At 42.3% G+C, this 17,948-nt stretch overlaps 2 protein-coding genes across 5 annotated transcripts in view; one reads left to right on the forward strand and one right to left on the reverse strand.

Annotated features, from left to right (window-relative positions):
• Window positions 1-12,136, forward strand: part of HOOK3 (hook microtubule tethering protein 3) — a 92,983-nt gene extending 80,847 nt beyond the window's left edge. For 3 of the 4 annotated variants that reach the window (XM_062017499.1, XM_062017502.1, XM_062017503.1), the window contains 2 exons: window positions 600-736; window positions 9,369-12,136. In XM_062017499.1, the coding sequence (XP_061873483.1) occupies window positions 600-736; window positions 9,369-9,384 (153 nt within the window). In that variant the 3' untranslated portion in view covers window positions 9,385-12,136. Of the gene's footprint in view, window positions 1-599 lie in introns of all 4 variants that reach the window. The other variant, XM_062017500.1, reaches the window with a different exon arrangement.
• A 2,743-nt stretch (window positions 12,137-14,879) lies between these two features.
• Window positions 14,880-17,948, reverse strand: part of LOC104554162 (E3 ubiquitin-protein ligase KCMF1) — a gene marked incomplete at its 5' end in the record, with an annotated part of 58,516 nt that continues 55,447 nt past the window's right edge. Inside the window, 1 exon segment of the mRNA XM_062018817.1 lies at window positions 14,880-16,874. Coding sequence (XP_061874801.1) covers window positions 16,613-16,874 — 262 coding nt within the window.

Consider the following 17,948-nt stretch of genomic DNA (forward strand, 5'->3'; position numbering starts at 1 on the left):
CAGAAGACAGGCCTGAGTGAAGACCTCTATTTCACTAGCCTATCATGAACACTGAGATGACCATTGGTAGCTTTGTCTGTGTCTCTGTTTAATTAGCCTTACATCATAAGCTCACATCCCAGCTTCCCTCATTTGCTCCTTGAATTTACTTCTGCTGATAACATACTTTCTCTTGAGATGTACTTCTTCCTACTGTACGAGTATTTTCAAACAGAATGAGAATAGTTATTTTTGGAAGAAAAGTACTCTTCTAGCTCAGCATGCTGCAGGGGGCAGAATGGGGAGAGGAAACACTTTTGAAAAGACTTGTCTGGTTACCATGTGTTTATGTGGAGAAAGGTGTGTTCAGTTCTGGGACGTAGTGGGACCTGCTTCTTGGCAGGGACTCCAAGCGCAGATAATGATCGGCAGTTAAAAAAAAGCCCAGAACACCACACAAAGAACATCCTAGCTTTAGCCTTGAAAATATTTTGTTTTGTGTTTGAAATTCAAAATAACTTAGTGTTGGTGAAGAAAGAAATAACAAACAAAATGTAAATAAATGAAGTTGTTCAGTGTTTTGTGTTTACATTCACTGAGAAGTTTATCTTTGTTCTTAGGGGATGACTCTGCACAAAAAAGCTGCAGAAGATAGACTGGCTAGTACCGGCTCAGGACAGTCCTTCCTGGCAAGACAAAGGCAAGCCACAAGCACAAGAAGATCTTATCCAGGTCATGTCCAGCCAGCAACAGCAAGGTAGAGAAGCCTTGCCCTTAGAAAGAAAACTACCCTGTGATCCAGGCCACTTCTGTTGCAAGTAACATTCATGGAAAAATTGACCAGCATCCTTTCTCTTTCTCCCTTGTTAATACTTTATTTTATAGTTCAGGAAGGGGTTTTATTGTCATTTATCATTGTTCTGAAATGCCCTTTGCTAATATTTCTGGGAGTCCATCTCTCTATTTTGCTCTTTCTGCATTTTTGAATATGCCAAAGTTTTGAAAAACCTGGAGGGGTGCTGTATAAAATCAGTCTTATTTGTGAGAAAATGCAAAGTTTGCTCTTATTCTTGCCATTTAATAGGGATGCAGGTTGATTTTTGTTCAGGTTTTTATTTATCTACCAGTACTGGCAGAGCGGAACATTTTCAAATGGTTTGTTCACTCATCTTGGTCAAGTGTATGTTTAATATATATCCTAAAACAACTGAGAAATATTTAGAATGCTCTATTATGCTACTGCATCATACATTTAAGGAGGACATTTGTTTTAAAATTTTATAATTATGGATGAACAGTATGTAATGGATAAACACCTTGATTAATATTGTTAAGATTATTGAATTCCAGTTGTCATTCCCTACTAAAAAACTTGCTTTTAACATATTGATTCAGGATATAATTGTATCAGTTGCCTTACTAACAGTACCAGTGCCTTCAGGTGAGTTTGTTGCTGACTTTGTTGGAAACTGGATGTGGCTTGTCATACTATCTTTTTAGTGTGCAGCTGGTTAGCTATGCGTCTCTTGCTGTAGCACCTTCATGTTGATTGGTGTTGGATGGTGACTCCTTCTATTAGTTTAGGTTCTGTTCTTCTTGCTTTTTCCTTAATTCTGTGCTCTCCCTGTCATTTTATTGAAGAGCTGATGGACACAAGGTCCCTGAGTATTGGTTAAAAATGTCATATACATACATCTTGTGTTGATTCAGTTTTAAACATCTTTCATTTAGAGACTGTTTGGACCCCAGTGCACCCGCAGTGTGGTTTAGAAGTTTACTCTTCTACCTTATTTTAATGCCTTCCCAAGTGAAGATGTTTTTTCATAGATCCCTTTAGAGAAAAGACATACTAGTGTTAATTAATCACCTGAAGGTTCATTCACAAATTGGGCTGAATGAGCAAAGGATAATTAAAATAAGCACACCTAGATTAAAGGGTAAGGAACAGGTGAATGACACTTCTAAGTATTGTTTTATCTTCAACTATGTAATCTGTTTTACTGTAGGCTAAGAAATGTGTTCAAGATATGTCTATAAAAATCTATCTGTTCTGATTTTTCCTCCATTCCCAGTAATATGAAAACAGGTGCTGAAGTCTATTAACTGCATATAGTTGTTTTATTCCTCACATTTGGAGAAAATAAAATCTTCTCTAAAAATTCTTTTTATTTATTCCACGAGTGGCAGATCTGGGCTATGCCTGCAAGACTAGGTAAGACAGTGGAACTATGTTCTTGTGTGCAGAAGGGTAATGATGTAAAAGACCATTTCTGTAGCTCAGTGAGGTGATGCTCATTTTGCTTGAGAGACAGAATACTGAATAGACATGAAGACATAAGTGTTATCCTAGCAAGATGCAAACAGTTTCTTTGTGACATTTTTAATGTTCTTATTGTGCAATCTGTTGTAGTCACTTGAAGAATGCATGCCACGTGTGAATGGGAGCAAATAAGATCGCTTCTGATAGAATTTTTAAGTTCTTGTTTTAGAGCATAGCATTTTATAATTATCCAGAGAAAGAACTTAAGAATACCTAAAGCTCCATTTATATTTCAATCTGACTAGCTCTGCCAAAGCCTCTTTGTGAAAGCAAGGAATACCAGGGCTGTAATGGGAAGTTTTATCTCATGATTTAACTTCCTGTTGCTATTAATTAGCTACAGGTCTAAAATAACTCAGAACACAAACTGCACTGTAGAATAAATCTTACCTGTTTGCATTATTTTATGCAAACATAAAATCATGTTTCCCTCAAAAGTTTTTATGACAGGCAAATGCCCCTGATGCTTACAAGATGAGCAAATGCTGATGAGAAGCCTCAGTTTTACTTTTTACTTCTTTGTCTCTCAGGGCTTCTTTCACTTCTTGGTGGTCATTGGCTTTTACCTTCTGCTCTGTGGTTCTGATCAGTCTTTCCTTTTCCCTTGAGATAAGACATTGTAGTATTTTCTGTAGTTTCCCTCAAGAATATATGTAGCATTCTTCTATAGCCTCAAAGAGCAAAACAAGACTAATACTGAATCTGTGCTTTACAGATTTTAACTGCTCATGGTACTTGTTGAGCAAGACTGAACAAGCATTTTGTCTTTTGAGAATTTGCAAACTTCTAGGAATTCTGATATTTCCTCTAATCTATATGGAATATTAAAATCTAAAAGTATGCTGTGATCTTACAAAAAGATACTCTGTTGCTATTCACTTGGAGCAAGTCACTTGTTCTGTCTTCTAATAGTCATCATCAGGAATTTAACTCATTAATCCCTCACCATTTTACTTCTGCTATTTGTTGCACACATCGATTCCTCATCTTTGAGTGTGGATGAGTGAAGGTGGTGAACATCACTGAACCTTCTCTCTCACAGGAGCAGCTTCTTTATTGAAAGGGCACAGCTTCATTGTTTTCTGCACTTGTTATATAGCTTTGGAAGTTGTCTGGTGGTGAGAAAAAGAAGGGGCTTAAAGCTTGCCTTCAAAATAAGCACATGTATAGATGAGCTACCAGTGGATGCTTTCTACTTGTCTGATCTTCAGTAGTAAAAGAATATAAGCAAAAAAAATCACAGAATCTTCAGGGTTGGAAGGGACCTCAAAAAATCGTCTACTCCAACCCCCCTGCCAGAGCAGGATCACCTAGAGTAGGTCACACAGGAACTCCTCCAGGTGAGTCTTGAATGTCTACAGAGAGGGAGACTGCACAGCCCATCTGGGCAGCCTGTTCCAGTGGTCCATCACCCTCACAGTGGAGAAATTCTTCCTTGTATTTCTTTGGAACCTCTTGTGTTCCAGTTTATACCCGTTGCCCCTTGTCCTATCATTGGACATCATTGAGAAGAGCCTGACTCCATCCTCCGGACACCCATCCTTTACAGATTACCCCTCAGTCTGTTCTTCTCCAAATTAAAGAGCTCCAGCTCCCTCAGCCTTTCATCATAAGGGAGATGTTCCACTCCCTTCATCATCTTTTTGGTCCTAAAAAGCCACATAAAGCAGAATTCTCTCAGTACATTAAATACTTCTTAAGAGCTTTTAGGAACACTTTTTTTTTTTTTTTTTTTTTTTTTTCCCCAGGGCAACAAAGGCTATTTACAGCAAAACTGTAGTGGTAATTATTAAATCAATGCTACATCCTGGCCTGATACACTACAAAAAGACCTCTGCAGATTCAGTTTAAGGAGAAAATGCTCTCTGGGGCATGAGAGTACATTCCTGAATAACCTTCCAGGAGATTTTTAATTAATGCCAATAAAATATAATAGTTAAATGGACTAATATTTTTATTGTTTGACCTGAAGCTTAGTTTCTGGCCTTAAAGGATGTGTATGCAGTATGGCTCATATACTGCAGTAGAAAGATAAGTTGTTGGCATGTCTGATTGGCCATTACAGGAAAAAAGTATTCAGGTTCCCCATTTCCTTGATAGACACACATAACCAGTTGGCTCATAACATGGATTTTCCAAGAGCTGTTAAAACTGAAGTAATCTATTGTAAAGGTTGTGTGTTCTACCCCTAGTGCAAAGGAAAATAAACAACTGGAGTGCACAGCCTTATATATTGTGAAATGAAGCAAATATGTAATGGCTACCAGATGCTTTTCATCATCACTTTGGAAATACGCAAGTAGTAATCCCATTGTGATGTCACTTTAGAGAGCAGTAATGCTTCTGCAAGTTTTCTGCAGCTTTTTCTTCATGTAAGGAGCACTGGCAGTTTTACATTCAGTGTACATAGAAGAATTAATGGTGAATATTCCTGTTACTGCTTTATGATGGTCTTAAATAGTGAGTAGTGGTATGTGCAAGCTGTCTAGAAAATTTAAGAGGATTAGATATGATCCTTGATTATTTTTTATTTGTGTGAGCTGCTTTTTCTTTTCCCCAGTTCTCTAGTATACGAGACTATCCATTTAGCTGCTTCCTGGGTGATTTTTATTGGATTTAATTGCCTTGATGTGGGGACATTTCCTGCAGATTTGACAATTGGAGAATATTTTAATTCACCACTTGATTTTCTTGTTGTTAGTGATTTGGAGGAAAATGGTCCCAAATGTGGCTAATTTTTCTTATGAAGCAAAACAGAATACCTGAATTTTACTTATTTAGTTGAGATTTTTATTCTTGCCCAACGTTTTGAGACTTTTTGCCAAGGATTGATGAGGGAGGTATTTTTGCACTCAAAGTCAACTGTGCAATGCTGACTTCTTACAGGGTTTTGCACATGTGTTTTAGGTAGACTGTGGACTCTGTGTTTTTTCAGTAATACTGTACTAATAAACTTGAGTTCCTCCAAACCAGATGTAACAGACTCTGCGGGCATTTTACTCACCAGTGTTGTGCAAATAAGTAGCTAGAAGTGGTTACTCAGTCAGGACATACTTTGAAGAGGTTTTTTTTATCCTCTAAGCAAAGTAGTTTTACTTCAAGAGTGTTGCCTACAGAGTAGTTTGATCATCTCAGTGTCATCTCAGGAAACCAAGCACTTATAAAAAATACTTTTCAGAAGCCGTCCTTAATTGGCTAACGCTGGCAGTAAGGTGCATTTAGCATTCTGTTAAAAGGAATAGGTGGGTTGTTGTAACAGTTTAAATGTAAAGAACCAGTAAGCGAGAAACTCGAGTGAGTGAGGTTTTGCACCTTGCAAACTGCACAGAACCCAGATATGTGTCCCCTCCCATATCTGAGCAATCTAACTCCCTCCTGTATTGGCAAGAGCACCATGTTTCAACTTTATGCCCTGCATCAGGATGAAGAAGTGGAGTCTTGCATCACCTGATAGGTTGGTGCAGGAGCAAGTTATCAAACGTCCCTTGCTCTCAAAAGGTCTCCGCATGCAAAGTCATATTATTGGCTTGTGACAGATATCAGATTCTAGGTAGGATCCTCCAATTTGTATATTTCAAAGAATCAAGATAATGTCCTGGCATGACTGGTTGCATTGCCTCGCTCTTGTGACCTTTCTTCCCTCTGGAAGTCCTGAAAAGGAGGAGAAGCTTAACAGTAAGTCTTCAGGCTATCAGTAAAATATAATGGGTGATTTCTTCAGTTTAAAAGTGGAGGAGACAGATGAAGCAACTGCTAAGTACAAAACTCTGAAGCACAGTAGGTCTTTCATCATTTTGCTTTTTGGTGTTAAATCAGAAGCAATGAAACAGAACCTGAGCCTTTGAAGTTGGAGTAGGGTTTTACTTTGCTTTTGGTAATTTTGAGTTGCAGTTAGCTAAGCATTTAGAGGCTTTACTTCTGTGAAACAAGCGGAAGCTGTCATTATCAGCCACAGCAGCATAAAACTTCTTGCGTCTGGTATAGTGACCCCCCCCCAGAAATTTTGACTCTTCTGCCAGCTTTCAGAAAGAGCAAATGGTTATTTTAACCATAACAGAAGTGGTCATTTGTAACCACTCTGGAGAGCTTTTAACTACTGTAGCAGAGCACAAATCTGAAATACTGCAAAAGCAAGTATTTCCACAGGTATAGAATGGCTTATTCTGCAAATGGAACTTGAATCCCCAATGGCCATCCCTAACTTTGAGAGAAGATAAAATCAACATAAAGCCAATTGTTAGCTAATTAGCATGCAGCTGCTGTTAGTGTGATTGTCGAAAAGAGCAGAATTTAAAGAGAAAATCCCAAATGGTGTCATAATATTTATGGAGTTCTAAAGTAGTTTTAGTGAGACCACTAGACTTTTGATTTGGGTTTGAATATAACATTCAGGATGTAATTTAAAACATTGCAAAGCAGAGATTATAATCCACAGTCCCAAAAGAATAGTCCCCTTTCTATATCAGGAAAGTAATCGTATTTCTGTGAGCCACCAGTGCTTTTGAGAGAGACAGACTGTAAAGCCTTTATTTAGCAGTATCAGTAAAATCTTGGTATAGTTATAAGCATGACATTATAAGGCCACAATTCTTAGAACTGATAGTCTATTTTGTATTTTCTGGTCATCAGAGTATAAAATGCAAACTGCTGTTAGCACAGTTCTGGAAGGTTCTATGTTGAAAGAATGGCTCCTTTAAAATATCTAAAGGAAATTCCATGGAGAAAGGCATAGAAAGAATAGATGCAGAAAGAAAAACAAGCTTTCACAGTAGGAGCCAGTAAGTAATGATGCGAGGAAATCTGCAGGAAGAGAAACCTGGAGGCAGTTACTTCAAAACAGAAGCTTGGCAGAAATACTCTGTTTATAGACTAAGCAGGAAAAAAAAGGTTGCTTAGAGAGGACATGTGGGGGTTTTTGCATTGGATTTGACTTGTGTGAGCAGTGCTCTGAACTAACAGTTCTTGTTTTGGTAGGTACCTCCAGAGCTTAGTGAAGAAAGCTGCTGTTCTTTCTGTGATTTCCGTGTACTGGAGTTGTCCTGCTCTCTTCTATGTGTGGAGAAAAGAGGAGAGCAAGAAGTTAGGGAAGATTTTAAAAGACTGATAAACACTTGTAAAGAAGTAGAGCTAATGAGACTAGACTTTCTTTCACTGTTTCACTAAGAAACAATCTCCCAGGCTGGCAACTAGCTTTCACTTTATAGTTCAAATATTTTGGACTGGCAAGGGATGTAAGAGAAGGCCAGTCATCTGCTGCATAGATGGTCTCTTTCTGAAGATGCTGCACAAGCAATGGCAGGCTGTGCAGCACAAATCTGCCCTTGTGTCTCATCTCTACTGCTTTCAGAGGCATTGCTGCATTGACAGATAGCTTTGAAGTACATTATTATTTAGTTTTGAGGGTTCCTCTGAGAGAAAGAAATTGACAGACCATATGTTTTTTAGAACAAGATTGGAATTTCTAGTCAGATGAATTTGTTACACTATTGAAAGGGATTATACTGTCCTGAGTTTACAAGGCCTTTCAAGAATGTTTTTGGCTCAAAGAGGAGCCTATGATGTCATTTCTATTTATGTGCAACAGGAGACTTGAAGTGCTTACTAAATAGTAAGCCTGAACTAAGAGTCAAGTGAGGCTAAAGGAGTAGACTATATTCATTTATGCACAGTAAAAGAGATAATATGCTTATGTAGCTCGAACTTTGACTTTTTTGTAGGCTAACTACAGTAAGCTCCATATGATTAACCCTGAACACTGTAACTTTATGCACCTAAGCAGTGCCAAGCAAAGCTTAACAGACAATGATTACTCAAAATACACTCTCAAGGCCTGCTTTGAATGTGTTGTATGTGCTAGTTATTTAAATTTTTATTCCATTTGACTTATGTCTCTGTGTTTATGTTTTTAGACTATGATTAGTATTCTAGCTTGGTGAATGACAAGGAAAAAAAAAAAGGGATATATTACCTTCGGGACTTGCAGCAGAAGACAGATTTTTTGCAATAAGTCTCTGAGTTTAGTTACATTGTTCCGTGTCATCTATTTGTCCTGGGTTTTCCTGTCATAAGATCTGTTCTTAGGATTAGTTTTTGAACCATGCAATACTAAGGAGGAGAGAAGCAGCCTGCGTGCTTTGTTTTGGGCCTGGTGAAACCGTTGTTGCTCTTTTGCCATGCCACAGTGAGTTGCAATGTGAAATGAGAGTGAGCAGCTGGCTCTCTGCCACACCATGCAGGGATGTTTGTGTCTCCTGGGGACACGGGCAGCACTGTATCTGCCTCAGTGAAGCATCCTACCTGTCCCCATTACTCAGGGGTGCCTCAGCAAGGCTGGAGAAACACACCAGCCACCCCCTTTTCCTTCCAGACTGAGATTCCCTCGCACAGCATCACAAGCTGCTCTATGGGTTTTTCCGTGGCTCCTGCTCGGCTCGTTTTGACCAGAGTGTGCATCGTTGTCTCGTGGCTCAGCCACGTGTTTGCCAGCACAGTGCAGGGCAGTGGTGCCGCTGCAGCCTGACATGCATAGGGATGAGCTGGGATGGAGCACACACCTCAGAAGTCTGCCTTCGTTGCTGCTTGGAGCTCAGAGGCCCAGGCAGGAGTGGTTGTGCCTTGGTTGTCTTTTAGTACATAGCCACACACAGCAGCAGATGGGCACCTCTTGGTTTGTGCTGCCTTGTGATCTATAACTGTTGCACTCCCAGGCAGCAGGAATACCTGAGGGTTTTTCATGGCTGTGTAAACTGAGCTTCCATAGCGGTGCTGGTTGAGAATGGTACCCTGAAGGACTTGGAAGTGTTTGAATTTGTATCAATCATGTCTAAATGTAGGTACTGTTCAAGGCTGTTTCGTTGCCCTGTCTAATTACTGGTGTGTAACCCTACCGTCAGTTTGAAGCGTTTCTCTGACAAAGATGTTTTCCCCTGAATTTGCACAACTCTAAGCAGAGATGGCCTTACCAAAACTGCTCTGAAAAATACCTGTTCTGTTACTTGTTTGTTTGGGTTTTTTAAACAGTAATATGTTACCTGCTTTTTAACTTTCTTCTTTATTCTTTTATTTGCAGTGATGTGGTTGCATGACCTGCAGCATTATTGTAACAGGGACTGTTCAGTGCATGACTTGCTTTTCTATCCTGACTGCATAACCAAAACTTACCCAGTTCTACACTTAAGACTCATGGCCATCTGATTTCAAAGGGAGATCTACTGGCAGAGAAGCTTACCATCCTGGGGAGTGGCTTTCCCATTTCCTGCCTTCCACTTACCTTCTCTTTGCAAACAGTCTCCTAGGAGGCTTGAAGAGAGGAAATTCAGAATTCGACAGGAGGCATTCTCCAAGGTGACGGAGTGCTGTCAGCTCTCCATTGCACTTCCACCTGTCAACTTTATTTAATTCTGATTAACAGTATTAACATTAGACTTCCTGCAACATTTTCATATACTGAACTACAAAAACCTAGTCTTAAAGAGTACCTAAAGACGCCTTTTGGTTACTGTTAAGATTTCAAAGCACCCGTGCCCTTAAAGGATCCACTTTGAATCTTTAAATGGTTAATGTAAAGTGAAGGAGGTGAAATGACTAACAAATTGCTGCTTGGCCATCCCATCTTACTTAGAAAACCAGGCAAAGTTCATCTGACAGTCACCGAGCCAGGCAGACTACAGGGCGGTCCTTTTGTCCACAGGCATTGCCTGCCTCCTTTCTATGTATATACACAGTAGTTTGTGGCTGTTGTATTCTTCTCTCTACATTTTAGCTGTGTTGTCAGTTTCTCTCCAAAACCTCTTTTTTTTTCAGTCTCTGTACAATTGTTAAAACAATCTGAGGTAAAAAAACGTGAATGGGGATAAATACTAAAGCTGTCTACACTTTTCAGTATTATGCTCGCCAGTTTATAATTTGGGTCGTTTATCTTTTACCTGTACTGGCTTGTTTCTCTCTGTGTTTTTTTCTCCTCCTTATCGCAGTCTTAGCTATTTAATTTCCAATTGCACTAGCTTGGCTGTTTCTTTGTATTACCAGGTTTAGCTATATAAGATTTTGCCATATGTAGACAGTGTAACTCAGAATGCTTTGTACTGCCTATATTAATTTTTAAAAGCTGCTTATTTAATATTCTTAAATATCTGCACATTTGTACTACTGTGTCTTTGTTTTGTATTGGACATGCAGTCCCAGCAGGTGAGGGAGTGCTGTAGTAGTGTTGTTAAGCCGAGACCTGTGTCACGTAGGCCTTAGCATGTAACAAGCAGGGGCAGTGGCATCTAAGCCATAGGATGTGCTGGAAAATCTGAGGAGAGTTTGGATGATGAGCACCGCAAGGGGTTTGGCTTAAATCCAGTTCCAGAGAAGGCTCGTTACTTGGCTCTTAATCCAGCAGAAATATAAACACATATGCACTCTGCTTATTCCAAGGGCAGTTTTGTATGTTCAGGCAGCAGTGTAACTACCAGTCCTGGTTTCCATCTGAGCAGCCTCATGCTGGAGATGTGTCATGTCAGGCCTCTGCCATTGGTCACTTCTGGTCCCCAGCACCGCGGGTGCCTTGCTGCTTGGTCACTAGCCCCACAGGGATGCGCCTGCCTGCTCCAGGGCCCAGCCACTGGGCACATCTTGTGCCAGTCCAGGGCCACCTGACCATAGGCAGGGAGGGAGCAGCCTTCTCTGAGCAGACAGGGCAGGTAAGGGAGGAGCGTTAAGTTCCCGGCGAGAGGCGTGTGGTGAGTTCCCTTCCAGCCCCTCACCTAGTGGGCGGGCGTCTGGGAGAGGAGTGGGATGTGTCTCTCCTGGTCCTCCAGGATCTGGGACGGTGAAGCCTGCTGTGACCTGTGGGCAGGATCTGGGGTTCACTGGTGACGAGTCGGATGTTCCTGCAGCACCACGTTAGTCAGGCTGAGTCCAGCAGCGTGCTGAAGGATTTGTGTTTCTTCCAGGTCCCAGCCATTCACCCCTTGGTACGTGTCAGGGCCAGTGTTGTTAGTAAAACTTCATTTTGTCATGTGTTGAAGGCATGGTGTGTTTCTCGTGCAACCGTTGTTCGGGCTAGGGCCTCGCCTGCCCCACGTTGGGCTGCATGCTCGACTCCCAAAACCAGGGACTGCTGGCTGGAGAGAGAGAGAGAAGGGGAGGGCAGTTCCTCTGCTCCAGTCCCCACAGGCATCCTGAGAGGAGGCTGAGCAGTGCCTCATTGCTTCAAGAGATCTGTGCAAATCAAAGACTTAAGTGTCAGTTGTTCTTGAGCCTGAATACGTTTGTATGTGTGTTTAGCTTGACAAAAATTGTTTTAAGTTCACTAATGTAACAGTGAGACGTCAGGCCCAGCGGGAACTTGCAGTAAATGAGCTGGCTCCTTGAACTAGATTGGCCTGGCATCACTGTGGTGAGGTGATTGCGAGCTCACAACTCAGAGGGGATCTCCAGCATGTCTCTGATATACTAACTTCATTTGTGCTGCATAGAAAACTCTTTTACTTTCTTAATAGCAGCTTGTTTGACAGTCCTGAATTACTAAGTGTTGACCAATTATCAAAGTAACTGTATGTGAAGTTGCCAGTGATATATTTTCTGTAAAAGAATGAATTCTTAGAGTGTCAAAACATTAATTTCCCATTTCATCTACAAATTGTGTAACTACCAGATTGTCATGGTAGCAGTATTGATATACATATCTGTATATAGACAAAAAACAACCACCCCAAACCTCGGTAACAATCATTAGAATTGAAAGGTTTAATATTTTTTTCCCAGTCAAATGCACTAATGCTTCCAAGGTCACAAAAGAGTGTACAGTTGTTGAACAAGTTGTAAATAAACACTTATATAAAATGTAAATGCCTGGTTTTCCTTTATTTGGTACTCAGTTATACACTAAGGACAGTGCATAGTTGTGCTGAATGTCCTGGTCTGGGCCTGCTCTGATGCATGAGGCAGTGGCTTTTGCAGCCAATTGGTGGCTAACAGGAACCGCAGCACAATGGGGACAACACGGGTGATGCAAACCTTGCCTTTAAATGCACTCAGAATCAGTCACTATAGTTAGGGGAGAAAACCTAGGCATTTTAAAAAAGCACAGCTATGCCTTGGCTGCATTGGTGTCTGTCAGCAGGTCTGTCCCAGTCATACTGCACAAATGGAGGTGTCTTGGAAACACCTGTCCTGGGGCTGTGCCAAGGAGGAAGCACAGCAGGTCCTTCACCAGGACAAACACACTTCATGACTTTCACTGGGAAGCACCAGCTCACTGGCTCTGGCTGCCTCACCACTACACTACTACTTGAGTGGTTTGCCTCCTACAGGGAGGCAACCTGTGTCTCAACGGCCAAAGGAAGTTTTCTGTTAGCTACAGAGGTAGCTAAAGGGGGGAGGGGGCAAAGAGCCTCACAGCTCATAGGGACAGGAACAACTGACTTTCTGCATCCATAAGCAGCTTTGCTCTCTTAAGTGGGAGGAGAAAGTAGTGTCAGGGGCGAGTAAACAAAAATTGCTAGTTTTGAATGAGGAGACAGCCACTGTGAGATGCTGAGCCCATGTATGTTATATATAGTCCTGGGGCTGAGAAGGATGCATGAAGGCCCTGCCACAGCCTTTCAGGGACTGCGCTGTAGGAGGAATAGGAAAGCAAGATGTGACAGTAGCAAGAGTCCTGAGGGGCTGGGTTGCATGGGTTTTTTTGCTGGCTGGGGAAGGCAGGAAAGTCTTTGAACTTGTGCCAGCTCTCCTGAACCACAGGCAGGGAGCTGCCACAGCCTCAGAGCTGCCACAGCCTCAGCTCCTACTGACAGGGATTCACTTTGGTTCTCTGCCCCTTGGTTCCACCCCATTCCCCTCTCTTCACTCACCTTGGTCATTCAGCATCTTCTACCTCTGACCATCTTCCCTGCTGCTGTCCTGGCATTACCCCCACCACTAGCCTCTCTATTTTGCTGTAGTTTTCTTTCCTGCACCCAGCACCCTGAGATCCCTCATCAGCATTCCCTGTTTCCCATGTGCACCAAAGCAGGGCACAATAGGTTTGCATCTGCAGTGCCCTACATATGGGAAGCAGCAGCACAGATGCCTGACTGCAGGGCCAAGGAGAGTTCTGTTGGGATGTGGCCCTGTGCAGGGCAGTTTTGAAGTTTCAGTAGTTTGCGGCAGTGTTAGCCACACATACTTAGGAAGAACGCTGGTGCCCAATGAAGGCTTCACTGCACTCCAAGTGCCAAGTACTAAAGCTCCCCTTTCTGAAATGGTGGTCTTCTGGGGTGGGAGGTGGTTTGGGGTTTTTTTGGCCCCTTGGTGTACATTATGTAATGCAATTTCCCTCTAAGCAAGAACAAGGAGACAAGTGTCAGGGGAAACAGGCTCTGGGATCAGAAGAAGGGGTGAATGCTGAGGCCACAGGAACACTGCTGAGGCTGGGATGACCAGGAACCAAAAGCTTCACTGTGTGAACCTGACTACTCTGCATCCTTCAAGAGGGACCAGAGAGTGATAGGGAGGGATCCTCCTGCCTCTAAAGGCCCAAAGGCCTAATTAGTGTGAAGTCATCAAACATCTGCAGTAACTGGGGGAAAGGTAAAGGTGGCCGAGGGAGATGACCACTGGCCAGTTGCCCAGTTCATACTCCAGACCCAAAAGAAGAGTGCAGGAAGTAAACTGAGCATGTGCGGTCATTTACATGGCAGGCAAAGGGCTACTAACCAATCACTGAAAACAGTAACAACACCTATGAATTATAGACTGTGCTCATGTTTTGTGAGTAACTACAGCTCAGGAGGCACTGCTGGGGTGTGCCAGCTTTGTGAATTTCCACCTAGCACCCATATCTGCACAAATATGCAATAGTACACCTCTGCTCTCTCTGTGTATACTGGCTTCTCACACAGAGGGTAAATGACCCTGCTTTTAGGACAACATCCTCTCACAGAAAAGGCAATAATCCCTGACAGGAGTCTCCTGCCAAGCTCCTGAAGGTTGTTTTCACTGCAGTTCAGAGTACCTTGAAAGTGAATACAAATGTTTTGGAAATATAAAAAAAAAAACCCACTTCTGCTCTGTGGAGGAAAAACCCTGCAGATAGGAAAGCAGGCTACTAGAATGAACACCTTCATATTAGTCATTTTGTATTATTTCTGAACAAACAAGCAAACAAAAACCCACAAAACCCCAACCAACCATTTGAAAGAGGTAATGCCAAAGAATACCTTTAAATCCAACTCAGCATGTGTTCAATCTCTAGCTAAACTGGTTTGCATCCTCTTCAAAACCAGCGCAGCATTTCATGGAACACACACCATGCAAGCATTCTCTGAGTACCAGACACACACTGATTGGAAGTAACAACACACCATGCAGAGCCTCCTGTTTTATGGAAACCTGAGTTCACCTACCTGTGAGGAGTTTAGGATCACATACTTCGTCCCCCAACAAAGCCTGTGGTGTTAAGACCTCTTGAAGTAAACCACGCAGGGACTTCTGCATGGTCTGGCTTTCCGCACAGCTGCAATTAAAGACAGCTGCAGAAACTTCCCAAAGGAAACTACATGGGTAGTACATCAAAACCAAAGAAAGTCAACTGAACAACAGTCTTGAAAATGCTTTATTGAACTGTGTGTCTTATTGTAATGTGCAGAAGAGGTGTTTGAAAAGACTACAGCTTGAAAAATTTGTGAAAATCCTCAACAATCAATAAAAAGTCCCTACTGGGGATAACTTCAGGATAACCTCATGGAAAGTTTCCCTTGAAACATTTTCTGTTGCAGAGACTAAAGCAAAGCTAGTAGGAACAATCAGGATTTGAGGATTTTTTAATAAAAACAAAAACACAAAGAAAAGGAAGGAATGCTCAATGGCAGCCTATGGGGTTGCTTCTCTCACTGCTATTTAGGATTAGCACACAAGTCACAGTTCTGCTGGAAATACCCACCTGGTGCTCAAGTCTGTGGATTTACTCTAGAATGCTAGCAATGCTACAGGGATGGAAGGGGATGGGGAGGGGAGTGGGGCACAGCGAGCTGAAACAGGTCTGGAAAGACACCATTACAGTACGAGCCTAGTTTAAATTTTCACCAGCAGCTGTGTGCACTTGTTTTTGTAATCCAGGCAGACCTTCTGCCCTTCCCAAACCCATAGAGTTAACACTATAGGCATGTAGGTGGCACAATTCAACTAAAAGGCTTTTTTAATTTCTTTATACCAGCAAAAATAGTGAAAAGACATAATAAATAAAAGGTGCTAAAGTCAGCATTAAGAATTCAATCATGACATACTGACAATCTGGGAACCCACACCCTCAAACTCTCCTGATACTGACATGTCTCTGCAAACTATGAAGCAAATACATAAATAACTCAAAAATATGATTGAGACTGTGAAAGGCTTTTTAAACTAAGACAACATGATCCAGGTTAACTTTCTTGCTTTTTAAACACAGTGAATATATGAATTGTCTACATCTGAATAAACATACTTTTAACAATTAAAAAAATTTAACCACCACAAAAAGGAGAAACTCCAAATGAAAGTGAGCACAGTTTGATTCTTTTTCCAGGGTGCACGGAAGCCCCCTGCAGTAGCCTGTGGCTGTGGCCTCAGGGCCGTGTCTCCTACTACCGAGGCACAGTGTGGCAGTTTGTGACCCCCTGCAGCGGTGATGGCTGCCACACCACCACCATGGCCGCCACCACCATCTATGCCACTGCAAAGCTTCCATCCCGTGTGGCAGTGCCGGCACACAAGGATGCTGGTCATGTAATTCTTCCAAAGCTACTCTGTGGCAGCTGCAAGCTGCCAGTGGGGACTAACCTATTCACCAGGTGACCTTTGAATAATGGGAAAGCTTTGGGTTTTACAGTTCTACTCCTTGTATTTAAATGTTTTTTTAAATTACAAGGTCACTAAAACTCATGCACGCTGCAAAAAATGTCATGCAGTAGTTAAGGTAAACCATCCAAGCAGTTTTTATTCATTAATATTCATAAATACACACAGCAGCTTCATTAGAGATTTTTCTTTTTTTTTTTTTTTTTTTTTTGTTTTCCTCTTCAGTTTGAATGTGGAGTATTAGGAGAGCCTTTTGCATGTCAAGGTACAGGACACAGAGCTTTCTGCTCTGTGCCTCAACCTACATTTACCTGCTAGAAGTAAAAATTAGTTAAGTGGAAATGATTATCATATATATCTTTTCTCTCTTTCTTTTGAATGTACACAATGTAACAAGAGTGACAGACCTGAAATTACAATCACCAAAACAAACCCAAGATAGTTGTTGTCCACTTTCATTGGCAAATACAGCACAGAGGACATTGTCTGCAAAGTGGGATGTCATCAAAGAGGAGGTGGAGGAGGCTCGTTTCCTTGATTACTCTCTTTTAAATTTAGGTTTTCTAAAGCAACATCTAGAGGCATAATATCTACACAGCCCATAGCACCAAAATCTGCCATCTCCCCCCGCTCATCCTCATCTGAGGAAGAACTTTCTTCCCGCATCAGAGTGGACAGTAGAAGCTCCTGAACAAACAGGCTGCAGTCTGCCCGCTCGCTCTCCATCGACTGGCGCTCCACTTCCGACATCTTTGGGTCGTTCAACCTGCATGGCAGAGGGCAGGAGAGGACAGGTGGTTGACCACGGCTAAGGTGCTGCCAGAACTGCTCCCACACTGGCCCCTCCACCCCACATCCACCCCACCAAACAGGGCCTGACACTAGAGGACAACTAACACTTTCTGAGGCTTCCTGCTCTCCAGCAGTCTTCAAGGGAGGGCTGGTGTGATCCCCTAGATGCTCAGCATCTGCCTGTTTTGTTTCTAGGTCCACTCTTGAGTCCACCAACACCATACAACACATTACTGCACAGGTAAAGCCAAAGCTGGAGGAATCCCCAGTACAGCACGATATACGCTCCTCCCCTCCCCTCCCTGGGCTGTGGTGTGTGCCCTGACAGGCCAGTGCATCACTCATGTCAGCTCTGAAAACTAGACACACCTGTAGGTGCTCTGATCTACCTTCTCAAACAAGCACAGAGATGGCACCTGGCATTGTTTTTCCCTTGGATAAAATCCAGATTGACTCATACCTGGGTTTCTTGAGAAAGGAGCTGCTAAAATGCTCACACAGGTATGGGGAGGTGGGGGGGTATACGTGCAAAGTGGTTTCATTTCAGGTCAGTGGCTGGCCTCCTAAGAGAACTGGAATGGCATACGGGGTGGCTTGTCTTTTAAAATAATCCTGGGAAGCAGAGTATGTTGGCTGCAGACTTGATGAAGGATTTGGCAGAAGTCCCCTGCCTGGAGTCATTAAGTAACTTATTCAACCAAAGCTCAAAACCACCTCCTCTTTGAGGTCTGCAGAAATCTATACTTCCCAGGTATAACCCTCTGAAACATGTTCCTAGATGTGTCAATGTACAGGGTGCTCATGAGACTTCCTCTCCTTTTTGAAGAGGCCAGAACTCCACAGGGTTATTTTTGCAGCCAGCTCCGGGGGCTGACTTTCCAGCCGCAGAGTAATTCCCCTTGGGGCAGCTCTGAACTGCTACCCTTGGGTATTAAATTATAGGGTGGGGATGTGGATGAAGTTTTGTGTGTTTCACATGTTGTGATTGCTGTTGAGGCCTACACTGAGTATATCCTGTGCGATCAAGTAGTCTGTTAACCCTAGGGTG

The sequence above is a fragment of the Colius striatus genome, chromosome Z (genome assembly GCF_028858725.1).
Source record: "Colius striatus isolate bColStr4 chromosome Z, bColStr4.1.hap1, whole genome shotgun sequence".
NCBI lineage: Eukaryota > Metazoa > Chordata > Aves > Coliiformes > Coliidae > Colius > Colius striatus.